Source organism: Chaetomium globosum, genomic scaffold, assembly GCF_000143365.1.
Source record: "Chaetomium globosum CBS 148.51 scaffold_3 genomic scaffold, whole genome shotgun sequence".
NCBI lineage: Eukaryota > Fungi > Ascomycota > Sordariomycetes > Sordariales > Chaetomiaceae > Chaetomium > Chaetomium globosum.
The window spans coordinates 1,850,656-1,876,702 of NT_165978.1; the positions used below are offsets into that span (position 1 = coordinate 1,850,656).

Below are 26,047 nucleotides of genomic sequence, written 5' to 3' on the forward strand. Positions count from 1 at the left end.
TGGTGAGTGGTTTTTGTTTTGGGGATTGGTGTTGTTGTTGTTGTGGTGGTGGTGGGTGGGGTGGGCTGGGTTGGGTTATTCTTTGATGTTTTGGCGAGGAGAGATGGTTGTGGGTGGGTTGAGATTTTAAGACGGCTGCTGGGCTTCGAGGAATAAATACCTATGCCTGGAGGAATGTACGAGGAACGAGTACTTCCGGAAGGTTCCTTAGGTGAGAAAAGCCACTGCATGGTATGCTCCAAGCACGGACCAATTTCTTTCCTTTTTCGAACTATTAAGCTAACTAGTTATCCACTAAAAACAGTAACTATCAGTTCTCACCTGTACTGTAAAGCTTTTATTCTCGCCTGTATTCTCACCTGCATTGTAAAGCTGGTGGAACTTGCCTCTGACTGTCACGGAACCAACCCTTACCTGGTAGATGATGCTATCCGGTAGGTTCATGCTCGATCCTCACCCTTATAGCTAAGCCCTTGGCTCCTTAGCTTCTCCACCTCTTCATGTTGCAACAGAGATCATCACCGTGACTCTAGGTCCGGGTCGTGATACGATGAGCGTCTCGAAGTTGGGCTTGGCAACAGAGGTGCACAGACGGTCTTTGCTGGCACGGACCTCTCTCTCCTTCCTCTTCGGTGAACAGTGTCGTTTTTTTCCCTCTTACTGAACCCATGGCTGTTTTCTTTGTTCTCTTCTTGCTTGGATCGGCCGGAGAGGCTGTCTGTCTTCTTTGTTGCTTCCTGCTTGGCTCGGTTGGAGACGCCGTTTCCCGTTTCTTGGCTCGTTATTCGCCGGAAACAAAACCAGACACTGTCATGATCACAATGAACCTGCTTCTGGCCCGGAGGCCACGAAGACGAAAACGTCCTTCATAGATGTATTACAATATAGCAGCAACTCTGAAAGAGACTTTCCGCGTTAGATTTCCGCCTCGGTCCAGAGGGGCGCGTCCTCTTCGTCGGCGGTTTCAGTGCCCTGGCCAGATTCAGGCATGGCATTCCATTCTTGAAGCTACGACTCGTGCTTGTGGTCTTCCTCGAACCGCCGTCTGGTCTCCTTGCCCCGTTGTTCCAGCTTGACGATAGCGTTTCTCATGTCTTTGTCAAGGACATTCTTGGGCTCAATAAAGTCGCCGTGCGCCGGTTTCCGAAACAGATGCAGCCCGTCCCAGCTCTCCGCCCTCGATAGCTGCACGTACAGGCTCATGAAGCTGGGCCGCGTCGCCGTGCCGCTCAATGGACGCCTTTGAGGTTGACGAGCACATCCGAGAATTGTTTGCCTTGGCTCTTCTGATCTGTCATGGCGAAGGCCGGCGTGCAGAGAGGCCCGGTTCTGTGGGTAACCCACCTGAAACCCGGCTTGCCCCTCCATCTGCCTTCTTTGCCCCGCATTTGGCTCGGGATGGCGACCGTCTTGCTCTTGATTAAAATCGTGCCATTGGGGAGCCCGGGAATGGCGAGGTCCCCTGGATCTTCGCCGTCACGCTGCTGTCCTCTTTCTTCAGGACCTTCAATACCGCGTCGATCTCCTCGCGGCTGGGCAATTTTATGCCGCGGAAAGGCGAATCTTGGAGATCCTGCAGCATGGTATAGAAGTGGCGACCACGCAGGCCCTTTCTCTCCCCGAATGCCATCCCTCTCGTCACAATACCCGTGAATCCATTGCTGCTGCATGTCTGCTCCTCATCCCACTGTCGTTCACCCGATACCCCCGTGCCAAGTAAGCGACATCAAGGCATTGCCGGTACAGACCTCATCGTCACCTACCACTCGGACTTGCCAATGCGAGATCCTGCCAACCGGCTCCCGCTACACAAGCGCGGGAAACTTCAAGGCCGGGACCTTCCTACCATTCATCCAACCCGCTTTTATTGAAGAGCTCTACCCGCGCCTCCCGAGTACCGAAGACGAAGACGGCTCGGGACTTCCGGTGATATTCTCCATGTTCAACACCGAAGCGAAAATAGCAACCCTGGAAGAAGATTGGGAAGGGAAATGGCTCAGTATCGTCGCCCGACTTTTCCCAAACAAACTCACATTCCAAGGCGTAGGATTTAGCGGGTGGGAGACAGACGAATCGCAGTCTGTACAGGTGGCACTGGCACTGCCGCGCGATGACGGCTTGACTCCGTACGCGCTATTACTTTGCACTGAAGCAGAACCTGGCTGCTAACACTTCCAATTGTCATCCCCCGCCAGCTCGGTGGTCCTGACGAGACCGCTCTCTGGCCAACCACTTCGGCACATGTATCCTTTGCCGGCCCTGTCGACCTGGAAGTCACTGGCCGGATGGATGCGGACCGCCGCAAACCCCTTTTCTAAAGGCTTGTGGATCGCATGCAGTGCTCGACTCCTGGGGGTCCTAGACCGCGACCTAATCCGAAGGCCTCAGCTAGTCGATTCCAGCGTTCGAATCCTGGTAGTTCTTCCCGACAACTGGGAATTCATTCGGCAGAATTCCTTGTCTACCAACAATACACCCACGTCAAAATCATCGAACCTTGTCGACAAGTCACCTACGACACCACGCCCAGCTGGCCGCGGAGGAGTCGCAAGCAGAAATCCATTCTCGTCACCAAACCGTGCCCTAAAGACCGCAGAACGCGAAACGACCGCACTAGCAGCCAGCCCTGGAGCAGCGGTGGCTTCAATCACGGCGAACCCTGCCCCGATGTCCGCAGTTCCATCTTCAGGTATGTATCGCCGCCTTCCAGACTTACGGCTCACCTAACCGTTGATTTAGATGACGATAGCTCCAACGATGGTTCGGATACAGAGCAATTGTTGGAAGCTCAAATCGCTTCGAGTAGCGGTACCCCAACAAAGAAGAGGAAGGAACCAAGCTCTCCCGAACCGGTCAGAAGCAAGAGATCCACAGCGGGAAGGAAGAAGGCGCGTCTGTATGACTAGCTTTTGAGGTTGACCAAAGAACTGCTTTTGCTTGCTTTCCCAACATTCGTCAACCGTCCTAAAACTGATCGACCAACCATATTCTGATGCCGCTATGGGTTACCTGCGCCGGCCCGTTCCTCCAAGCTTCCTTTGGCGTGCCCGCGCGCAGCGGGCACGGTCACTCTTGTAGGACTTTAAGGCTGGTTGCGGACTGTGGTATAGCTTTGCAAGGGTTGAGTGTGAGCTGTTTGCAAAGGGTTGGTGGGGCGTCAGTCAGCTGTTTAATTATCGGGTGAGACAATCTCCCAAAAGCGAACTTGAACTTGGCCGTAACACTCTCTTTGTTTTACTCATGTATTGAATAAAAACGAAGAAGAAAAATGAAGAGAAGATCTACTGTGAGACAATATGACAAAATTGCAACGTTTGGTCATCCTGCTCAAGACCCATTCTATCCTTTTTATTGTGGTGACTCTCGCCCTGGCTGTGTATATGTGCCCGCTTAAGTGCATACTCACCCTTCATCGTCTCCCGCTTCCTGCACATCCCCGCTGACTATGAAGTCATAGGATAGCGCAAATTGCCCCCTGCAAACCCCGCAGTCGCTGCAAACACCCCACCTTCTCAGCTGCCCGTGGTCGTTAGCGGGGCATCACTCAGCGCATTGTTCCTTGAAGGATTTGGATTCGTTTAAGCTGCTTGAGCTGGAGCTGAGTCCTACCACACAACACCTTCAGTCCTAAATTGTCCGGATCCGGAGTTGTCAAAATGGCCAGCCGCGGAGGTCAACAACAAGGAGAGGCAGGTTAGTTCCGCCCAAATTTCCATTTCCGTTTCCACCCCCAAACCCCTAGAGGCACCAACACTTGCTCGCCTTGGCCAAAAGTTACCCCACCATGGCATCCACGAAGCACACTGCTCGCTCTTGAGCCACCTCGATCTCTTATCCATCAGAACACTAACCCACTCCAGTCGACCTCGGCACCCTCAGCGCCCAACAGCTGAGCGCCGTCAAGAAGCAGCTCGATGGCGAAGTTGAGCATCTCTCTAGCTCGTATGGCCAGCTTGCCGCCGCCCAAGCCAAGTTCAAGGAGTGCCTGCGGGTAGTCAAGTCCGGGTCATCATCATTTGACAGTGCGTGCTCCTCGTGTGGTTGTTGACGACGAGCCTTGCCATTGGCCGAGCCGCCATACTAACCAAACCCCCCACATGATCAGAAGAGAAGTCCATCCTCGTTCCGCTCACCAACTCCCTCTACGTCAAAGGCCGGCTCGCCGATCCCGACCGGGTGCTCGTCGATGTGGGGACAGGCTTCTACGTGGAAAAGGTACCGTTCAGCCATTCACATCCCCACCATCCCACATCTTACACTAACCCATCAACAGACCACAGAATCCGCCTCCGAGTTCTACGACGCCAAGGTCAAGGAGCTGGCCGGCAACATCCAAGGCCTAGAGGGCATCGTGCAGGCCAAGACCAACAACCTGCGCGTTGTCGAAGAAGGTTTGCTTTCCCTCCCTTCCTCATTTCCTCCTTTTCGTCTTCCCCCGCTTCCCTCCCCTACCACATCCAGAACCGCCATCAACAACCTCGTTTATCTCCTCCCCTTCTCATCACCTACCGTCAACCCCACCGTCATGATTATTAGCAACGCACCGCCATGACGCACGGTACTGACACCACTTTACATAGTCTTGCGGCAAAAGGTTTTGGCACAAGGAGGACCAGGTGCGGCCGGACAGGCATCCTCATGACACCATCGACCATATGGTAAATAAGCCTAGTTCGAGTAAACCGCGATTCAAATATTGAGTAATGATCGCCGTCTGGCCGAGTGAAGCCCAAATACGATGCCATCCTGCTTCGTGTCACCATATTATGCACTGAGCATGGGTTTTAAGTGTTTTCTTATCATGCGGGCCAACAGGCACCTCTGGTAATACATAACATCCCAACAAATCCAGTCCCCCATCATCCCATCCGCCCGTTTGCGACCTCAGATGCCCATCTGTCCATGGCGAAAACATCGAATTCAACCCCGTCATTCAGTGAAAGCAAAAGTAGCCGTGATAAGAAGGGAGAAAGAAGACAAAGAAGGAATACAAGTACATCCCACCCTCGCCACCCTTACCAACACACCTCCACCACGGGCGATTTTAAGCGCTGTCGAGTGCTTTACGAATCCAGCCGACCCATGCGAGTAGATGATCCATGTGATCCGTCGCCCTGCCGCCAGGAGCCTCGTCATCGAGCTCGTGCTTCAGGAACTGCTCGGCGAAGGTGTCGTCCCACGGACGGGGAAGAGACACGCCAGCACGCATGTCTTGGTCCCAGGCATCGGCGAAAAGTACCACGCTTGCCGTCGTTACCATGGGCCCCGCATTCTGGCCAGGCTTCCCGGACTGCCACTCGTGAAACAAGTTGATGTCCAGCATATATTTCCAGCCGAGGTCGTACCGCAAGGTCGTCTTGCCGTATACATGGCCGATGTGGTTGTTGAGAAGAAAGTGATCTTTGATGTGGAGAGTGGGAAAGCCTCTACCCAACGACCCTTCCTTGAACACGACGTTATCTCCTAGGGTCTTAGCGCTGAAGGGTGCGACCGGCGGGGCAACCTGCTCTGCGGCGCTCTTCTGGATCTCGAGTCCCCAATCATGAATGCTGAAGTCAATGTTAGTAAGGGTCTGCATTGGGGTGGCGAGAGGTGGCTCGGCTTACCTCTCTGGGCACACGGTGATAACCTCCGTGGCCCGGTGCTGCTTCTCGAGTTGATGGGTCGCCAATGAGCCAAAAGTATACCGCTTTCCCTGTTTGGCGTTCCGAGTCCTGTCTTCCTGGCCTGCCACCAGCTCGATGGCCGTCTCGACGGTGAGGTTCTTGGTTTCCAGGATAATGGAGTGAGACGCCTTCGGCTCAACATCCTCGCCATCGGGGCCCTCGAGGCAATTCCTCACAAACTCGGGCAGCTCCATGTTGGCCTTGGAAAGCCGGCCAATGAGCGCTTCCGCAGCGGCTTCGCTGACGCTGATGATACGTCAGTCAATTGGTGTTGGAGGGTTAAGGGATGTGAACTTACGTGTTGAGCATCTTCGAGGTGCCCCTCGTCCCGGCGCTGCGAAGCAAAGCTCCCAGCTCGGCAAGGTCGTACTCCACTTTGTCCTTCTTCCACTGGTGGAGGAGGAGGGTACCAAATTGTACTTTCATGCGCATGCCGTTGGGGTCATGACGCAGCATCTGGGTCGTTTTGTCCAGGGTCGTAGCCAGGTCGCTCTTGTATTTGGCCATCTTTGCTGCGAAGGCGGCCGCGTCGATGCCTTCGGGGTTGCTGGTCTTCGCGGCGGCGATGTACCGACCAATGGTACCATCCTTCTTTAGAAGGATGGCTCGGAGGTCGCCTCCATGGCTCGAGGGGTTGACCAGTAGCCGGGCACGCCACAACTCCTCGGCCGATCGGTGGAGGAGCTGGACCCGGAGGAGAGCGATGATCTCCCGAGCTTTCGCTCGGTTGATCGCCTGGACGGTGACGGTGACGGCGCCGTCGACTTCCTCAACCTCGATCATGGACTCATGATCTTTCGCAATGCGAGAGACCATTGCCATGACGTCGGTGTCCGAGTTGTGGACATCCTTGAAACCACGCCCTGGCGCGGGCCACACCACCACAACCTTCGAATGTTGGTCAGTCATTTCAATTGCGAGATTGGCAGGATCAGCATGACTTACGGTGATGTTGAGCTTTGCCGCCGGTCTCTTGTTGACCTGGTCGGCCCCCGAGGTGAAGATCTTCCTCCGCGCGGCTTGCTCCATGATCGTTCTCGAGTCGAGGGCCCGATCCTGGTGCGACGATTGATTTCCCCGTGGCGGGGGAGTGAGGAAACCGGGCGCTGGCACCGGAATTGGACGATCGCTATAAAAATCCTCAAGGGTCAGTGAAGAGAATGGGCGATGAGAGATGGGCAAATAAAAACGGGTGATGGGCGATGGGTGATGAGCGTTGAGGAATGGGCAGGAAGGAAGTCGACCCAACATAAAAAGAAAAACGTACCCCGAGGAGGCGACAGAAGTTGCACCGCTCTGCGAAATGCTGATGAAAAGAAAGAAAAGAAAAGTCAACAATCTAATCGAGAATAAAGCAGGTAGGCCCGTCGAGAAGCTGGGTCTCGAAACAAACCAAGGAACTGGTCCTTGGAAAGTTGAGGAAAAGAAGAAATCCAATCGAGGAAAAGGGCGAGGAAGGAGGCCTTAAATAGAAGAATTTTCGGAACGACCCCGCCGCATCAGCCAGGCTAGGGCTGCTGCAAAAGAAAAACAAGGCGAGCAAGGGCCACGCGGGTCCATGACAGGAAGCATGTGTAATGTGCCTTCCTCGAGAAGTTTTGGGCTCGGCGGTGCTGGAGGAAGGAGTGAATCTCCAGTGCCGAGCAGACCCGCAATTCCTCTGAGAAAGAAACCGAACAGGGAAGGAAGTAAACAAAAACAAAGGGGCAATGTGACTGAGGTTGTGGGATGGAACAATGAAACACAACCCGGAACAAATACCCCAAACTCAAGTGAACTTCTCTGTGAAGGAGAAAGAAACTTACTTTGGTTAGCGGGGAGGCGGCGGGAGGAGAAACGGCGGCGGAAGCGAGGGAAGCTGCAGGACGGAGGGAGGCAGCAGGGCAGAAGATGGCGGCGGTGGGGCGGAGGCCAGAGGCGGGCACGGCGACCATGGTCGGGGCGGCGGCTGGTGGCATTGGCGGGGGCGGTGGGAGGGTCGACAGCGGTGGGAGTGGTGGTGGTGCTGGTGGTGGTGGTGTTGGTTGGGGCAGCCCGGGTCCCGGTCATGGTGCTGCTGATGTGGGTTAGTCAAAGAACCGCCAAAGAAATCGAGGGAGTCAAGAGCCAGAAGTAACCTGAGAGTGGAAATAAACCTGGCACCAGAAAAGAAAGGCCATCAACAAAACCCATGGCTTATGGAAAAGCAAAGGGCTTCTAAAAGAAGGCCAGTCCAGCTTCGAGAGGACAAACAGAAAAACAAACATGAGAAAGTACTCAAAAAAGCAGCCACGTCCGGGTAACTGGCTGGTCAGGGAAAAGGGCATCTGCCACTCTACCCCAGCAGACCGACAAGACCAAAAAACACACAGAAACAGAAAATAAACATGCTGGGACCAGAATGACATAAAAGGTATTGAAAAAAAACAGTGAAGGTCGGAAGCCGAAGTGGTAAATAAACGCCAAATTAAGAGAGACATACCCAAACGCGGTCGGGTTCTGGCCCGACGAGGGCCCCGCGGTCGCTGCTCCTCTGGCGGGCTGCGACCCGCCGCGAAACTCTTTGCTCGCCCAGTCACTGGGCATCTTGATATTTTTTAAAGTTTCTATTGTATCGTTAGTGATGATGAAGATCAATGATGTTGCCTTCACGGCGGCGATGAGGGGAGTACTTACGAGGCGTGCTGGTCGGTTGGGCTGGTCGGTTGGGCTGGTCGGTTGGGCTGATCGGTTGGTTTGATAGAAAGGAAATCAGAATTTGAACTTGAGAAAGGAATTATTTATCACTGCGGGATCCCGGAAGGGAAGAATGATCGGGCCGGAGATGGTGATGGTTCGGACGGAGAGCAAGGTGGAAGGTGCAAACATGGAGCCGTGCTTGAAATGGAATCTATGACTGGCGGCACTGTCTCCTGCCCCAACTACCTATCTCCTCTCCTGGAGATGACAAAGCCCAATGTTATACAAACCAAGATGTGATATTTTGTGCTAACACAAGTTTCAGACTGGAGGGACAACTGTGAAGGTGATAAACATTGACCATCATTGTAGTGATCCTGCAGATAATCTAGGCAGCACATGGAGCTCAAGTTGACATAGACACTGCCTACAAGTAACATAAGAGAAAAGGGGTATGTCACAAGGATAAGTTCAAAGGTAAATAACAATTTGGACCGCTTGCTCATGGATATTTTCAGGGAGAACTAGAGCAAAGTCTTGCCATGGCTTTCCAACTTCTATGCCCAGATGATGAAGGGCATGAGTTAACCTTCTTGGATTTGTTTAGGCGTTATTTCGCCTGGAAGCAGGCTCTCGGATTTTTAACATGGCACCTCACTATCGAGTAGATAGGTGAATACTTTGGTATTTGCAGCCACAGGAAGAGCACAAATCTGGTTAATTTGGACGGACAGGATCCAAGATGGTCAGCACTTGATCCTATTCCACAAGCCTATCCTCGTTGGTTCCTGATCTCTCCATTGGAATTCTTTTGCCTTCGTCCGGTGTGGCCTCCTGAATGTTCCTTTGACCAATGTATGCTAAAGTATGGGTCAAAACTTGATGTATTTGTGAGTTGAATGTCACTGTAATAACCACACTGCTCCAAATTCCTTAGTTACCCCCTCTTCCTGTGTTTACTTTGACTGAGGGTTAGGGTACAGGGATGCGGCTTCCACAAGGAACAGATTGGGACTTGAGAATAATGGATTTGCAGAGAATAGGAACAACATCCTACCAAACGAAATAACATAGCTCCTTCAGAGATAGCTGATGATGGTTTCCGCGTACAGATTAAATGTTGTTACTTCAATTCCCTTGATGTCCTCGGTCTTGGCATTCACCCGCTGTGGCCCCAGTTTTGCGGTTGCCAGGCGGCGAGGGACAGCGGGAGCAGGGATCTTAATTGACTTTGACGCGACAAATCGGGCGAGACGCGTCGTCGCGCAAACAGCAACTCGGATGCCATCCATCATTCTGCGCACTGGGACAAGACGTAACGTTATCTGGATTTCTGCCAAATAAATAACATAATCCTCTTACACTCTTGTTTTACAAACCCTAAAATGGCCAGCCTTATGGGGCGCTCGCGCTCGAAACGTCCTCTGCCAGGAGTAGCTAGGGAAGATTCCGACGACGAGTTGGAGACCGATGACCTCCCCTGGGAATGGATTTACGAGGAAGTGGTGGATGACGAACCCGCCGAAGAGACCGGTAGAAAACGGAAACGGACCGTAGCCCACGAACCCCAGATCATTGGCGCCCGCATGGGCAGCTTTGAATGCTATCTGGGGGATACGGTGCTGCTGAAAGCTGAAGGCTCTAACGAAGCCTGGGTCGGCATAATACGCGAATTCCAGGCCGACGAGGAGGGCGAGAAAGCAGCAAACTTCATGTGGTTTTCGTCGGCCCAGGAGATCCGCAACCCCAAAAAGAAGAGGACCGACTTTCTCGAGGTGCGTAGCCGTCCCTCCGGCGCAACCCTTGGCCGTTTGGCTAACGGGTTGACTCTGCATTTATAGAATGAGCTATATATTACCCCTGCCTTCGATGTCAACTCGCTGGCCACCCTCAACGGCAAGGCCCATATCCTCTCCGAAGCCGCATACATGGCCAAGTACCCGACCGGCAAGGTTCCGCGCAAGTCGAGCGAGTTTGGCAAAGTGTTTATCTGTCGCAGGGGATGCAACACACGGACGGGCACCTATACAGACGAATTCGTATGGGAGGATATCTACCGTGGGCGAGAGGATATGGAGACATTGCAGGATATGGTCTTGAAGAACACCAAAGCCACCCGGAAGCGAAGACAAGCGAAGGAGGAACCGACCGACAAGGATTACAAGCACGATGCAGCGGACGATGAAGAGGGCGACTATGCCCCGGGGACACCGCGCACCCCAAAGAGAGCCCGAACCCGCGACGCTGTCACGCCCAGCAGCAAACGCAAACCCGGCAGCAAGCCCGCGACTCCCTCTTCACACCGACGCATCCTCGTCAAAAAGCACCTCGAGTTTACCCCCCTCGCAACCCGCGTCCTCTCTCCGCACCACATTCACGCTTCCCCCTACCAACTGGCTCGCACCCAACTCCACGTCGCATCGGTCCCGACCAGCCTTCCCTGCCGCGAAGCGGAATTCAGTCTCGTTTATTCGCATCTCGAAGCGGCCATCACCGACGGCTCCGGCACCTGCATCTACATTTCGGGGACGCCAGGCACGGGGAAAACGGCAACAGTGCGCGAGGTGGTCAGCCACCTAGACGCGGCGGTGCGGGCAGACGAGCTAGACGACTTCATCTTCGTGGAGATCAACGGCATGAAGATCACCGATCCGCACCAGTCATACTCCCTCCTCTGGGAGGCGCTCAAGGGCCAGCGGGTCAGCCCGGCGCAGGCGCTGGACCTGCTGGAGCGCGAGTTCAGTCACCCGTCGCCGCGGCGCGTACCCTGCGTGGTGCTGATGGACGAGCTCGACCAGCTGGTCACCAAGAACCAGGGTGTCATGTACAACTTCTTCAACTGGCCCGGCCTGCGCCACAGCCGCCTCATCGTCCTGGCCGTCGCCAACACCATGGACCTGCCCGAGCGCACCCTCAGCAACAAGATCAGCTCGCGCCTCGGGCTAACCCGCATCACCTTCCCGGGGTACAACCACGAACAACTCATGCGCATCGTGCAGAGCCGCCTGGAGGGCGTGCCGGGGGACATCGTAGACGGGGACGCGGTGCAGTTCGCCGCGCGCAAGGTGGCGGCCGTGAGCGGCGACGCTAGACGGGCGTTGGATATCTGCCGGCGGGCGGTTGAGCTCGCCGAGGCGGACGCGAAAGCGAGGGACGGCGATGGCGGCGATGGCGATACCGGGGCGCCAGACACACCAAGCAAGAAGGCGGGCCGCAAGGCCAAGGCCGACGAGACGCCCAAGAAGAAAAGAGCCGCCGCCGCCGCCGGGCGCGTCACAATCGAGACGGTGCGCCGCGCTATCAGCGAGGCCACCAGCAACCCGCTGCAGCAGTACCTACGCTCGCTGCCCTTCGCGTCGCGGCTGCTGCTGGCGGCGCTGCTGATGCGCACGCAGCGCACGGGGCTGGCCGAGAGCACCTTCGGGGACGTGCTCGAGGAGATGCAGCGCACGCTCAAGCTGGCCGGGGAGAGCCGGCCGTTGATGTTGCTGGACCGGAAGGCGGCCGAGATCACTAATGCCAACGCCGGCGGGGCAAACTCGGGCCTGATGATGACCGGGCCGATCCGCGCCAAAAACAGCTCCCAGCTGGTGCGGCCCGCCGGGCTCAGCGCTGCTGCCGTGGATCTCACGGGGGCGGGCATCATTAACTTGGAGGCGCACAAGGCTGAGCGACCGAGCAAGATGCGTCTTGCGGTTGGGGATGAGGAGGTCAGGCTGGCGTTCCGGGATGACCCCGAGATCAAAGGGCTTGGTGTGATGTTGTAGTTGTAGAGAAAAGATACCCATATTATATACCGTTAGACCAGAATAGAAATTGTCAGGTTCATTCTATCTATCGTATCGCTTTCTCTTTGCTTTCCCTTCCCGCGTGCAAATGCGCCAACAGACATATATGTGTACAAGCATTCAACATTACTGCCTAACCCCTCTCCTCCGTTTAAAACTTCCTCCTTGATAATGTCGGCTTCCACTCGAGGGGATGTGATTCTGGCGTGGCAGTCGGATCCTCCTTCCAGATTTTGACTGTCGATTTGTTAGCTTTTGGTCCATGAACCGCACATCTATCGGCGGAAAACTTACTAGTCTTATCCGCCTCTCCGCATATCAACCTCGAACCAGAATTATCAAATATGGAGCTCATCAGCCCAGACTCGGCATCCAGCGAACCAGGCTGCGCCGTGGTATCCAGCGCCTGAAACCGGTGGCCGGACTTCCAGTCCCAGAAGCTCATGGACCCGTTATCGCCGCCCGAGAAAAAGACATTCTGGGCGTTGACCGACATGGTGTTGATGATGGCGTTGTGGCCCTCAAAGTTCTGCATGAAGGCGCCCTCGGGGCACTTCCACTGCTTGATGGTTCCCGTGCTGCCGCTGGCGAAGGTGAACTCGGTCGGGTGGGTGGCCAGCGCGCGCACGCCCTTCTTGTGGTGCGTCAGGACCCCCATCGTCTTGCCAGCCGCCAGGTCCCACATGCGCACCGTCGAGTCCAGGCTGCCCGTAATGACCTGCGGGTCGGCCTCCTGGCAGACGAGGTCCGCCACCGTGCCCGTGTGGCCCGACAGCACGTGCACGTTGCTGCGCGTGCGCATGTCCCACACGCGGGCCGCGCCGTCGCGCCCGCCTGTGACGAGCACGTCGATCGTGGGGTGTAGTTTGAGGGCGTACACGCCCGAGAGGTGGCCGTGGTAGTGGCGGATCTGTAGGTTGAGTCACCGTCAGTATCTCAAAACGCCAAATAACACGAATAGCCGCAATGATTTCACTCACCACCTTGTTCGTCTCCAAGTCCCAACACTTCACCATCTTATCCTCGCCGCACGAAAACAGGTAGGGATGCCTCGGCGACACGGCCAGCCCGCGCACCGTTGAAATATGCCCAGTCAGCGTCAGCCGCAGCCGGCCCGACGCCAAATCCCAAATCTTGATGGTACGGTCCCCAGCGCCCGATGCAAACCACTGGTTGTTCGGTTCCACCGCCAGCGCCCGGACCCAACCCAGATGGCCGCTGATGACGCGCTGCAACTTCCATGGTGCGTGCCAGTCCGGCCGCGGCTGCGCCAACATGCTATCGGGTCGCCTGCTGAGAGACATGTTCTGTGGTTCGTTGCGTTGTTGGGTCTTTGCGCCGGCGCCGGCGCCGGTGGGTTTGTTGCGGGAGAGGACCAGAGCGCTGGAACCGACGCCTCCTGCTCCGCCGGCCGTCTTGCTCACTGGAATTCCCTCTATCAACTTGCGCGCGTGCTCTTCTGACTTGGACGGCGGTTCCTCGGCGGCTTTGGTCTTTCTCTTGCGCGGGCCGGCGGCGGGCAGCTTTTTGGCGATGTATTCGGGGAGGGTTTGGACATCGCTGTATTCGGCGTGAAGGCGGAGGGAGAGGGACGATTTCGTGATGTCGGGGTCTTCGGATGCCAGGCCGGGATCCAGCTTTATGCGCTTACGGGCAGATGGGTCTGAGGTTGTGTTGGCGTAGATGGATTTGGTCTTGCGAGCGTTGTCGCGGATGAGGGCCTCGAGCCTTGAGACATCGGCGCCATTGGCGGCTACTTCTGCTGTCATGGTGGTGGTAGCTAGGAATATCTCTCTGATTTCCGGGTTTTCGCTGTGGTGGTGTGGGAGTTGCTTCCTAATTTCAGCTACAACTTTGGCTGGCTCATTTGTTCGTCGCGTTCGATGATTGATGATGGTGTCGGCTCCACTTGCTGCAGCGCATCTTGGGGACCGAACTTCTTGAACGCCCCAAATAAATTTCAATGTGTGGCTGAAGCTCAAGCCACACACTCACAGTCTGCTTCCAGACCCAGACCCGCACAGTGCCAGGGCACGAATAAACCCTGTTGGGTGATCAGATCCCAGCATGCTTCAGTGAGGGTGGAAGGCATCACTTACACGCTCGGATCACTTTCATCCAAGCTGCACTATACAAAGGGCACTTCCGGAATATTCAAAACTGTGCTTTTATCGCCTTCTTTTCTCTCTCTCCCCGCCTTCTTTTTACCTCTCACTTTCACGTTCTACATCGACACCAAAAATGGAAGACACAACCGAGTCAAAGTACGCCATCCATGCGGCAGCCCGGGAAGGAAGGAGTGAGTACTTCATATGACCCGTGAATGCTAAAATGTATTATTTGTAACATACTTTATTAACTTTATTTAGTTGCGACTGTCGAGTCGCTCCTCCAAGTGTGTTCTGGTCTATCCTCTCGGGGCCTCACCCGCTCGAGTTTCTAGCCACTGACCCAGTCGCCTAGGCCAACCCGAAGCTTGCGCAGCTCAAAGACGATGATGGCAGGCTCCCGATTCACTGGGCAGTGTCATACAACCACCCAGAGATTGTCAGCCTGTTGATCAGCCAAAAGGGATTTGATCCAGATGCCGAGGTAGCTCTTTCATGAAGTCAAAGCATCAGAGTCACAGGATCGTGGTGGCTGATTAATAACAGGATGACAGCGGCTGGACACCCCTCATGATCGCCGCCAGTGTTAAGGACGCCGACAAGGTGGCTGACATTCTTCTCGCCCGGGGTGCAGATGTCAACCAGACAAGTAAGTCACCAACCTTTTCATCCTCGTTCATTCACTAATAATAATCCCCAGACAACAACGGCCAAGTACACACACTCCCCAAACTCAACCACCAAATCCAACACCCACTCCCTCTCTCTCCCCTTCCAACCTATACTCCCCCCACAACCTCCCCTCACCACCAACTCTAACCTCTTCCCCTCCCCCAACAGACATCGCTCCACTTCATCGCCTCCAAAACCAACCTCGACCTCGCCCGCAAGCTGCTCGAGGGCGGCGGCGCGCAGGCGGCCTCGACGCGCGTGCGTGACAAGCGCGGCCAGTACCCGCTCCACCGCGCCGCCGCCGTCGGCTCGGTGCCCATGCTCAACCTCCTGATCAAGCACCGCAGCCCCATCAACGCGACCGACTCGGCCGGCCAGACCGCTCTGCACCATGCGATTGCCGAGGGCCACGGTACGTTTGGTTCTCTGACAGACTTCTTTCCTTCCCTTCCTTGTTTGCGCTTGATCTGGGTGATATATGTTCTACTAGGAAGGGAGCCGAGCTGACAGGAGATGTGATGACTAGGTGATGCTGCCCTCGCGTTGTTGAAGGCGGGCGCCGAGGCGGGTAAGAAGGATGTGGATGGGTTTACGCCGTTGGAGTTGGCACCGGCGAAGGACGTACGTTACCTCTCCCATCCCCTCCATCTCAAAACGGGGCGTACAGTTGGGGTGGTCGTTGGTACTAATACGGAAACAGATCCGGGAATACATCTTACGGAAGGCCGAAGAGGAGGGGATTGAGTTGTAGGAGCTGCCGTTGAAAGCCGAGGGGGATAGGAGGGAGGGGGGTTTTGACGGGTGACATTTCGGCAGCGCAATGCGCAGTTCGGTCTCGATTCTGGTCCAGTTCATGGGATGGCAGGCAGCTTACCAGGATAGAGAGGAACAGGGAATAGCACAACCGGCTCCTGCTTGATGGTATCTCCTAGTCCGCTACATTCATTCCCCATGCAAAAAGTCGTGATCCATGAACGCTCCACCAAAAAAAAAAAAAAAAAAAAAAAAAAAAAAAAAAAAAAAAAAAAAAAAAAAAGAAAGCCGAATCCCAAGCCAACGCTTTCATTTGATAGTCCTCTCCACCAGATCCCGATACATAGCCTTGAAATCTCTCCACATCCGCCCTCAGCTCCTCCACCAACTCGCTCTTCTCCCCCAACAACTCCAACGTCGTCTCATACCGCTCCTTCATCACCGCCACCTCCCCCTCCAACACCTCGACCCTCTTCCCCGCCGCCCGCCCCCCCTCCGCCTCGCGCATCAGCGCGACCAGCTCAGCCCGCGCGTCGTCCCGCTGCCGCGAGATGCGCGCCAGCTCCTCGCGCGCCGCCACCTTCTCGCTCTCCAGCCGCCGGATCGCCGCGCTCATGCGCTCCACCAGCTGCACCGACGGGCCGGCGGCCACCGTCGACACCGACACCATGTCCTGCAGCACCTGCTGCGGCGACGCCGACCGCTCGCCGTTGTGCCCGTGATGGCCGTGGAGATGGCGGCCGCGGCTGGCGCGGCTGGTGGACGCGCCGCCCTCGAAGGCGTCCTCGCCTCGCTGCACTTCCATCATGTCGAGTGGGTGTTGGTGGTGGGCGGTGATGGAGGGGGCCGGGGCTTCCGAGGTCGGGCTGAACACGCCGAGCGGGCTGAAGACGCCGTTGCTGCCGCTGCCGCCGCCGCTGGGGTTGGAATTGATGGTGGGCCGGCTGGGCGGGTGCTGGGCCGAAGGGCGGCGGGAGAAGGACATGCGCGGCTCGGCGAGGGCGCCACCGCCGCCGCCGGCATCGCTGGTGCCCGGGGTCTTGCGGCCCTTGCTGGCGAGCGTCGTGATGCCGAGGAAGTCGGTGCTGAAGGTCCGCTGGGGGTTGGTTAGTTGTGGTGAGGCCGGTCGGCTGTCGGGCTTGAGGAACGAGCCGCCCGGGAGGCCCTCGAGCCAGGACCGAGGGCGTTCCGGGACGTCGCGCAGCTGGCGTTCTTCTTTTTCGGCTTCCCAAGCCTGTTTTTGCTTTTCAAACTCGGCTCTCGTGTTGGCGAGTGCCGACTCGGCTTCTTCGGCCCGTTTCTTGAGTGAGTCGAGCTGGCTTTGGTAGGATTTGACGTCTTCCTGGATGGTGGGAATCTTGGTCTTAGCCTCGTCCAGTTCCTCTTCCTGGCGCCTTACGCGAACAGCCTGCAGGGGATTAGCACTTCTGTCAACGGCTATAAAGAGGAACTTTACTCACTGCTTCCCGCGCTTTCCTCCGCATCTCTGACTCCCTCTGCAGCGCCTCATCCCGCTCTTTCTCCAGCCCCGTAATCCGTGCCAGCAGTGTTGTCTCAATGCCCTGCCAGTTCTCGCTCGCGATCGAGTACTGTGTCTGTAGCGTCTCGACCTGCCGAAGCAACTTGGCTTGCGAGTCCCCGGCGACACCTGACGACGCCTCTTCGGCCCGCGTGCGCATGGCCTCGAGCTTGCCCTCCATCACCTGCATCTCAGCCTTGAGTTCGAGTTCCAACACCCGCGCCCGCTCACTAGCCCTCTCGGCTTTCTCGCGCAACTCGGTAGCTTGCGCCTTGCCGCGGTCGGCGACGAGGGTTTTCTCAACTTTAAGCGCCGCGACTTCCTCCTCCAGGTCTGCTATCCGCCGCTTGTCTAGTTCCCGGGCTTGTTCGTTCGCCTTGGTATTCATGGCATCCGCCTGCTCGTTGGCTTTTTGAAGCCGGGAACGGAGCTCGGCGATGGTGCTGTCCTTGGAACGGATTTCTGGTCGCAGTGTGCTAACCTCCTTTTGTGTCTGGTCAAGTCGCCTGTGCAAATCCTCGTGTGCCTTCTCTAGCTCCTGGGTGCGACGTACTCGGCTTTGCAGGTCCTCGATTTCCTTGTCGGATTTGGTCCTGGCTATCCTGGCGGCCTCCAGCTCCTTCTCGTTCTTGGCCGCGTCTGTCCGCAGCTTCTTCACAAGGGCACGGTGCTTGTGGTCGGTGCTCGCCAAATTCTTGCCTTCTTCCATCAGCTGTACAATCTGCTGATCCTTTTCGGCCAGCTTCTTTTCAGCACTCCCCGCGGGCGCGGCCAATACCGCCTTCCTTGCTACGTCTGTAGCTTCCTTCGCAAGAAACTGAAGCTTGGCTTCCAGGGCATCTATGCGCTCGACATATTCGTGAATTTCCTGTTGGTGCTGTAGTTGTGCGTCGTTGGCCCTGCTTCCATTTTCCCTTTGCTCCTCGTCGCCGGCGTCGTCGGAGCCCGTCTTCGCACCATCTTGCGGTTCCGGGTCTGGGGACATGATGGGGATAGTGGTCGGGCTCGATGTTATCGAAGGCTGTATGTCTGCCGAATTCCTTGCGCCATTGGCCTCATCCCCCGACTCCCGAGCCCTTGATCCGCCATCGATTGAATCATCCCTCTCCGTTTTTTTTGGTGAACCAGCGTCGAGAGAGTTCCTTGATATATCTTGCGAACCGCGCGGGGAGGGGGTCTCCTTGGCAAACTCGTTCAAAGTCGGGCTCGGGCGGTCCACGCTGTCGGTTGAGTTGCGTGCCGGTGCATCGAGACTCTGGCGCGGACTCCCCTGGGAGGATATTGAGTTTCGAGCCGCTGCTTTGGCGGCCATGGCCCTCGCGAGTCTCTCCTGGAGGCGATCATTCGTGCGGGTGGACGAAGCAGCTCTCGAAGGACCTACAAGCAAACCGGGCCGTCAGAAACACGACGTTCAGGATTCTGGTTCCCGAGATGACATACCGGGACTCTGCTTAGCTGGCGACGCGGGAGTCGCCGGTTTTGTCTCCTTCTGTTGCGCTGTGCCGTTCTCGTCCTCGGCGAGAATGTTGTCAAGGCGGGCCTCGACTCCGGCGACGGCCTGGGAAAGAAAGGAGCCCCATCGAGCCGACATTGTTCAAATGACAAAGCTTTGCGTATGGCAGGCGATCGGGATGTTGTGACCATCAAGTGGAAGTTTGGGAGAATGGTTGATCGGGTTACATCTGATCCATCTGAGCGGCTCAAGATCGTGCGTGGCTATTGCGTGGTAGCCGGCCGGTTCGGTTCGGTCGTTGACTTCGTTCCGTTTCTTTCGTATCGTTACAGGCGTTATTTCGTTATGTTAAAGAGAAACTGCGTCGTCAGAGTTAAGAGGGTACAGGTCCGAGGGGCTGTTGCTGACTTGAGTTGGAAATTATTCCAATGTCAAGCTCTTGGCGTCGACAATTCAAGCCAAGTCTCGTATGCTTCGCGACAGGCAACCGTTTGGCGGGTGCACAGCCGAACGGCCACGCTCATTGTGGGGCCGATACTTCGGAGCTTGGCGCATATTATTCGAGCGGCATCCTGGCGTTCACCAAGGTCAAGAGAAGGTCAAATACAACCCACAACGTCGTCCGAATGCCTGCGCATTGAATCAACCAAGCCGTTGATAATCTCTCATGGTTCTCTCTCACACGCAACCTTCAGTGCATCCTCCATCATCCGTGTTGTTGTTTTTCCAGAATCTGGAGACCCTGGCTGTTCCTACCTGCACCGAGTGCTCTTAATGGTTTTCTAAACATGTTCAATGGGCTTGAGGTTCGGGCTATAGGGAAGCTGTGGTGTCCCCGAACTTAGATTACCCAGTGGGCCGACTTTCCAGCCCCTCCTCCGTCTTTCGCGTGTGCACCCCAGCATCATCTTGTAAAAAAGAAGGGAACAGGCAGGTAAAGGAGCCAAAGAATTTCTTCCAAATCTCAATCCCATTTACGACTGTTAGCCGAGGAGCCCTAGTGCCATGGAATCTGTGCCATGGCGGAACGACACAAGAAACAAGGCTAAAACGAGAGAGAGAAAAAAACGAACAGGGAAAGGGGAAGGGAATAGGAAATAGGGAAGGGAAAAGGAAAACAGAAAGAAACACTATGAGATTTAGATTAAACGCTCCCCTAATTGGCCGCCCACACTTACGGTTCACTGACGACGGATCGCTCGTTAGATGGCCTCCTCTATATGCCTACATGGAATACGTTTGTACGTATGGACAGGCCGGGAGCATTTGCTACTGTTACTATTCCTATTATTGTAACCATTGTTTTTGATGAGTGTGCTGCAGCTGTTGTTATTACCTACTGATGTTGCTGGTATAATTAGGTTGCTGATTATTGTTCAAGTAGTACTAGATTGAAAAGCGAGGGGCTGCTGTCCGGAGGCGAAACTCCAGGGCTCCGTCCGATGCCTTCGTCATTCAAGGCATTGAACGGTTGTCAGTGCAATAATTAGTGTCTTCCAAGCGTGAGGTAGAAAATACTCCGAAGAGAATTATCGTCACGACTTGGGAGCTAGGCAGGCCGTTCGAACAATAATGACATCAGACAAAGTCCATAATATACGGATGGTCCGGTTGTTTTCCTTGCACTCTTCGCCCTCTTCTCACCTTCCTCGCCCTGAAGTTCTCACCTCCCTCATCCTCAAGTACTCACCCCATATCTTCACAGCTCCCCCACACACCTTTTCCATCCTGAAATTCTGTTTCACCCCAGTTTCACGTCCCTTCAGTACCGAAATTATCACCAAACACATCATGCCTTCAATATCACTTGGGAATTGGGATGGATTGCCGAGAGAAATCCGTCTTCTCATCCTAGAAGCCCTAATGCAGGACGGATGCAAATTAAGCCACCTTGCCACGGTGTCGAGAGAATGGCAAAATGATCTCGAGCGCCACAACTTCGCCCGAATCAAACTAAGACCATCTCGCATCGGCGATTCCAGTTTGATGGTTCATCGCAACCGGGCTCTTGTTCGTTATATCTAGTTTTGCTTAGAGCTCGACGACTAAGATTACACCACATACGCGCCTTGCCACGAAACGCTCACAGACGATGAGTATGACAAGGCCCTCGCTATCAGCAATACACATCACTGTCCTATCACCGCGTCGTTCGAGAACCTGTTCTCGATGCTCGGTACATGGGAGCCCAGGGGCGATTTGATACTCGATATCAGTATTTACTCGCTTAGCGACTCGGAGCATTGGTTTAAATATCTGACATTTATGCCCGATGCATCCTCGGCGGAAATCTCAGCGGGTGGTGGTATAGAACACACGACACTAAAAAAAGTCTATCATGATCCTCAACATGGCTGGGTTGCTGGTTTTCGACGCTCCGCTCCGCCTACAAGCGCGATTGAGAAGGTCTTTTTTGAAGTTATGGAGGTGGAACCATTCGATAGCGCAGAGCAAGAGTGCCAATGGTGGGAGTAGCTTCCGTCAGTTTCGGTGGTAACTGGTTTGCTTTCCGGCAACAGAACCGGCGGAGATGGAAACCGCCGGCGCTTGCTCGTTTGTTTGCTCGTTTCCCCAGGCTTCAGGAAGTCCACTACGAGCCCTGGAGGAATGGGACAGAATGCAGGTCGATACGGATAAGTGTTAGTTTTACTGCGTACTACCCGCCCAGGTCTAGATTGTACGTACTTTATTGCTAACAACTTGCCTCCGTTACATAGACCTCGAATTTTTTTCAACTCTATCTAACGTTTCAACAGCCACATCAAGAGGCTTACGATTTTCGAGACCTTCAATCAGCAATACCTAGCTATCATGCAGTTATACCAGTTTGGGGTTGAGTTGAGGGGATGCCCCAGTTTTCGCAACCCAGCCCGGGCTGTTAATCGGATGGCCGCACTCGCCAGCCTCAAGCTTGAGCATCTCGCAGCATCTTTCATCGTGAATGCTGGGCGTTTCTTCGAAATTGAACCTGCCTTGGGCGTGGCCAAACCTACCCTCGCTTGTTCTTACTTCAAAAGCACTTGTGCCCGGCGAGGACCCGGCCAAGATTGAAGCTGTGCTCCAGGCAGCGGCGGCAGCGGCCATGAGGATGCCACGACTGGAAACAATGGAGATCTGGAATGGGGGGAGGGGGGTGGCGGCTCTCTTCCAGTATCAGGCGCTTCGCCGTCAAGAGCAAGCTAAGATTGTTTGGAGAGGCACATGGAGATTGGCACCGGAACGATGCGCAACCCAGGCTTGGGAAGCTGTCATGCATCAGTATGCCGGCCGGAAACTCGATTGGTTCAGGAACAGCTGGATGGAGCTGTCGTCAAGTCTCACGGTGATGCAATCCACATGTTGAGGCTTTCACATCCAGTCATTCGACCCATCTAGTTATGGCAAATTCAGAGGGAACAAAAAGCTTTGGAGGGGGTGCCTATTGTCGGGGACAGTTATTTACGAACCCCGGGTTTCTCCAGGAATATAGTTAATCAGTCACAAATAGCTCTCTCACTCGCCTATTAGGCCTTTTTCATCTTGATCACACCCGTTGGCGTCTGGAGAAGCTTGACGCAGTGAGCTTGTGCGTTCTCCGAGCCGTGGAGACCAACTCCGCCCCAAGATAACGCGACTTTCTGTACTGTCCGACTTGCAACAGGAGTTTAAAAGTGGGAGTTTTACTTGGTTCCTTCATTCATTCTTCCTCCCGGTTTTTTTATCTGTTCACCTAATTATCTCGATTCGTCGCCCAGGTAATTATTCTCGACATTCTACTTCTCATTTTCATCCAGATAAAAAGCGAATGCAATATGTTTATTGTTTATTATATTTAACAGAATGCTTGAATCTTTCTCAAGAAACCGAAACCAGGTAAAGGCACCTTTTCTTTGCCGCCAGTCGTTTCCACCCTGCCGGGTTGTCCGGGTCGTCCGGGCAGTCCGGCCGGCTTATGCTTTGGTACCTAAGCAATCCCCTTGCATGCATTTATCAGATGAAGTGCATTAGAAGGCATAAGTTTTCGGACTCCTGGCAGAGTAGGTCATCAGTTTATGACGCGCCTGAGCAGACAAAGGCTTTTTATAGGCGAATATTTTCGGTTATCCGACGTGTGAATTATTCGACAGCTTTTATCGAGCCAGTTTTTACAACACTCTTCATATTTTCAGCGCTATTTTAGATACGCCACCACCGCATCCGAAGCTCCCGTGTCTTTTGCGATAAAAAGAACCGCACGCATCACTGCCCCCCGGACCGGCGTATATCCCTCCCGACACTCATTTCTCCCAGCATCGGACCTAAACACGAAACAGTCCCGTCTCGTAAACCCTCTGCCGTCCCTTTCTTGCTACGCACGGCACGGGCTGCATCCCATAGGCCGGTCCGGACAAGACCGCCAAGCATGTCACTGGCATCCGCGCTCCAGCTCCCCTACAGGGAAGCCCGCGATGGCTTCTGGGGGGAGCAGACGTCCACCCTGAATTGGTGCGAAGAGGTACGATTTTTGACACCCACAGCTGCTTGCATGCATGCTGCGTAGTGTAAAAAGACAACCACAAAACAACAACCAGGAGTTAAGGTCACCCCGGCTCACACCGCCTCCAGGATTATAACATTAGCTTCTACTGCGCCGAGGTCGTCAACACGCTCACCAACCTGGTCTTCATGTGGCTCGGGATCAAGGGCCTGCGGAATGTGCTCGCCTACGCCCACTCAAAGGTTTTTGTCCTGGCCTTCCTCGGTTACATCGTAGTCGGCCTGGGGTCGATGGCCTTCCACACCACCTTGAAATGTGCGTTCTCCCCCCTGCCGTGCCAGCTACATAGTCTGTCCTTGGGTTGTCGTTGCTCTTGTTATTGCCGCTGTCGTTGTTGTACTTGTGCCTTTGTGTCTCGTTTCCCCGGCCTCCGTGAAACAGACCCCCGTTGTCTAACGCACTTTTCTTATCTTGCAGATGAGATGCAGCTCGCCGATGAGCTGCCCATGATATACACGGTGTGCATCATGGGCTTTGCCACGTTCTCGTATAGGCGGCCGGCGAAGGTGCAGGCCTTGATTGCGGCTGGGCTGGTTGGGCTGGCCGTTTTTATCACGGTTTGGATCACCCGCTACCTGTATCCTTTTCGGTATCGGCTGGCTGATATGCCCTTGTTTAGGTCTACTACCTCGTTGCCAAGGACCCGGTCTTCCACCAGGTTGCGTACGGCCTCCTCACTGCCTCCACCATCTTCCGCGGCTTCTACGTCATGGAAAAACACCTGCGGCCGAAGCTGAGCCAACGAAAACCGGCCGAGTGTGAGCGCTACATGCGCGGCATGTACACGCTGGCGCTGACTGGTCTGTACCACCCCCTTCCGGTAGCCCTGGTGTTTCGTCAAAGTACCACCCACTAACGCACGACCTGCTGGCAAGGCATCTTCATGTTCTTGGCCGGGTTTTTTCTCTGGAACATGGACAACATCTTCTGCCACCACCTGACCGCCACCAAGAAGCAAATCCTGCTTCCGTGGTCGGTGGTACTGGAGGGCCATGGATGGTGGCATATCCTGACCGGCTTAGGTAAGTTGCCTGTTTCCCCCTTGACCGTACGGTACCTATGACTCAAGGATGACGCTGACGTGGAAGCAGGCGGTATGTGAAACCTGCAAACACTAACTTGGGCGCGAGATGCTGACTCTTGATGTAGCCTATCACATGATTATCTGGAGGGTATGGCTGAACCGGTGTCTGGACGGCAGCGAAACGGAGTTCATGTTGGACTGGGTGCCTTTGCGGTCCGTCCCACAGGTCGTGCCCAGGCCCGGCGCCTTTGTGAATGGCAACGGCCAGCGCAAGACCCAGTAACCCGGTTTTGTCGCCTGCTGCTTAGACAGCCACAGCCCGGTTTGGATACAGTCGGGCATCAGAGTGGTGATACCTTACGCTGTGCCTGTGTTTTACATGAGTAAAATCCCGTAGAGAATAGACTTGGATCATTGGGTAGGTATCAGGTTGAGCTTGATGTTGGTTAATGCGAACTTTGAACCAATGTTGCGCTTTGGAGTTGACCCTTATTACCGAGTAAGTCAGTTCAGGTTGGCATCATTTAGGATTTATTATATTTATATTCTGCTTAACTAGTTGCTTTTGAAGTGTTGGGAAGGTAGTGTTGTGGACCGGCGTTGAGTGCTTCAGTCAGGTATTCGGACAGTGCGCATTATGATGTTTCGCACCGTAACATCCAGGCCCATCTAAATTTCGAACAGACTACCACCGCTCCGTTAAGACGAACACAGCATCGCCAGATCCGTACCATACACATCACAAGTGACAACTCCCGCTTTCTGCGTCACTACACACCGAATCCGAGTTTGAGCCCAGCCTTATTTCGAGTGCCATCTGTCAACATGTCAATATCCAACGAGGCGCTGCAGAAGGTGAGTGGAGCTCTGGAAATCAGGCATCAACCCCTCATCGCCGCTTGTGAATGGATGGCAGCACATTTCACATTTGATGCTGACCGACGCAACAGCTGGTGAGGGAGATCGAGTCGCAGGCTGCGGCCGCCCAGCAGCAGATCAGCCTGGTGCGCACCCAGACCGCGAGCAAGCAGCGCGAGATGCGCCTGGCCCAGTTGACGCGCAGCGAGATCGCAGCCCTGCCGTCCGATACAGCGGTCTATGAGGGCGTCGGGAAGATGTATGTTTCGGCCCCCACTCCCCGCGTTTTGTGAATTCGGCGGTTTGACCATTCCTTGGTCATCTAGGTTCGTCGCTATACCCGTTCCGACTCTGCAGGACAAGTTGGGCTCGCAGATTAAGGGGATCGAGACCGAGGTGGACTCGCTGGGCAAGCGGCTGCATTATTTGGAGACGACGGCCAAGAACAGTCAGGACCACATCGAAAAGATGTTGAGGGGTGCCGGGCAGCAGTGAGGGAAGTTCGGGGTCGAGCTCGGTATGGGTTTACATAATGGGCGGCTTGGGTGACGGGTTGGGGTTACAGGGCCCCAAAGCGAAGGCGTGGCCCGGCGCGTGCCGGAGGGGTGAATTAGTTGGGATGCAGACTCTGTCGTCCCTTTAAAGGTTGTAGCCCGCTCGGGTACCGCGGGATGGGGCGATGAATAAACCCATCTTGGTCTCCTCATCTCACCATAGAAATTGAAATGGGTGAACATCACATTCGGGCCTGAACCGCCAATACTGAGCTTTCAACGCCAAACTGTAACCACACTGTGCTCACAGGACAGCAGGTCGCTCACCCATGGACCCACTTAATGACGAGGGGGCAGGAGGGGCACAAATTGTGACGCCTGCGGGGTCTGGACGCATCTCGCTGCCAAGATAAGTTTCAGACAAGCGCCGTTTTCTCCTGCAGTCGTTCATCAGCTGGCCTTGACCAGTGACTTCAGCGACAGGCGCGCTTCATCGTTCCCGAGTGGTCGCAGTCAGGATCCCCAAATAACATGACAC

At 55.0% G+C, this 26,047-nt stretch overlaps 8 protein-coding genes across 8 annotated transcripts; 4 read left to right on the plus strand and 4 right to left on the minus strand.

Annotated features, from left to right (window-relative positions):
* Positions 1–1,008: 1,008 nt before the first annotated feature.
* Positions 1,009–1,670, minus strand: CHGG_05898 (uncharacterized protein; the record flags this gene model as incomplete). The annotated part of the gene is made up of 2 exons (XM_001221992.1): positions 1,009–1,291; positions 1,345–1,670. 2 exons carry the CDS (start codon positions 1,668–1,670, stop codon positions 1,009–1,011), a joined length of 609 nt encoding a protein of 202 aa, XP_001221993.1.
* Positions 1,671–3,656: 1,986 nt separating this feature from the next.
* Positions 3,657–4,642, plus strand: CHGG_05899 (uncharacterized protein; the record flags this gene model as incomplete). The annotated part of the gene is made up of 5 exons (XM_001221993.1): positions 3,657–3,693; positions 3,861–4,022; positions 4,106–4,215; positions 4,274–4,391; positions 4,581–4,642. The coding sequence occupies 5 exons, from the start codon at positions 3,657–3,659 to the stop codon at positions 4,640–4,642; spliced, it is 489 nt and encodes a 162-aa protein (XP_001221994.1).
* Positions 4,643–5,044: 402 nt separating this feature from the next.
* Positions 5,045–7,600, minus strand: CHGG_05900 (uncharacterized protein; the record flags this gene model as incomplete). The annotated part of the gene is made up of 6 exons (XM_001221994.1): positions 5,045–5,549; positions 5,607–5,912; positions 5,965–6,554; positions 6,612–6,795; positions 6,934–6,962; positions 7,472–7,600. 6 exons carry the CDS (start codon positions 7,598–7,600, stop codon positions 5,045–5,047), a joined length of 1,743 nt encoding a protein of 580 aa, XP_001221995.1.
* A 2,310-nt stretch (positions 7,601–9,910) lies between these two features.
* On the plus strand, positions 9,911–12,091 carry CHGG_05901 (uncharacterized protein; the record flags this gene model as incomplete). The annotated part of the gene is made up of 2 exons (XM_001221995.1): positions 9,911–10,099; positions 10,166–12,091. The coding sequence occupies 2 exons, from the start codon at positions 9,911–9,913 to the stop codon at positions 12,089–12,091; spliced, it is 2,115 nt and encodes a 704-aa protein (XP_001221996.1).
* Positions 12,092–12,263: 172 nt separating this feature from the next.
* On the minus strand, positions 12,264–13,881 carry CHGG_05902 (uncharacterized protein; the record flags this gene model as incomplete). The annotated part of the gene is made up of 3 exons (XM_001221996.1): positions 12,264–12,349; positions 12,407–13,022; positions 13,093–13,881. 3 exons carry the CDS (start codon positions 13,879–13,881, stop codon positions 12,264–12,266), a joined length of 1,491 nt encoding a protein of 496 aa, XP_001221997.1.
* Positions 13,882–15,954: 2,073 nt separating this feature from the next.
* Positions 15,955–18,149, minus strand: CHGG_05903 (uncharacterized protein; the record flags this gene model as incomplete). The annotated part of the gene is made up of 3 exons (XM_001221997.1): positions 15,955–16,003; positions 16,074–17,053; positions 17,106–18,149. 3 exons carry the CDS (start codon positions 18,147–18,149, stop codon positions 15,955–15,957), a joined length of 2,073 nt encoding a protein of 690 aa, XP_001221998.1.
* A 2,818-nt stretch (positions 18,150–20,967) lies between these two features.
* CHGG_05904 (uncharacterized protein) lies at positions 20,968–21,960 on the plus strand (the record flags this gene model as incomplete). Its single annotated transcript, XM_001221998.1, has 3 exons — positions 20,968–21,097; positions 21,286–21,294; positions 21,635–21,960. The coding sequence occupies 3 exons, from the start codon at positions 20,968–20,970 to the stop codon at positions 21,958–21,960; spliced, it is 465 nt and encodes a 154-aa protein (XP_001221999.1).
* Positions 21,961–22,998: 1,038 nt separating this feature from the next.
* Positions 22,999–25,510, plus strand: CHGG_05905 (uncharacterized protein; the record flags this gene model as incomplete). The annotated part of the gene is made up of 9 exons (XM_001221999.1): positions 22,999–23,091; positions 23,202–23,388; positions 23,551–23,690; positions 23,753–23,933; positions 24,009–24,155; positions 24,580–24,656; positions 24,842–25,012; positions 25,108–25,274; positions 25,342–25,510. 9 exons carry the CDS (start codon positions 22,999–23,001, stop codon positions 25,508–25,510), a joined length of 1,332 nt encoding a protein of 443 aa, XP_001222000.1.
* Positions 25,511–26,047: the final 537 nt, after the last annotated feature.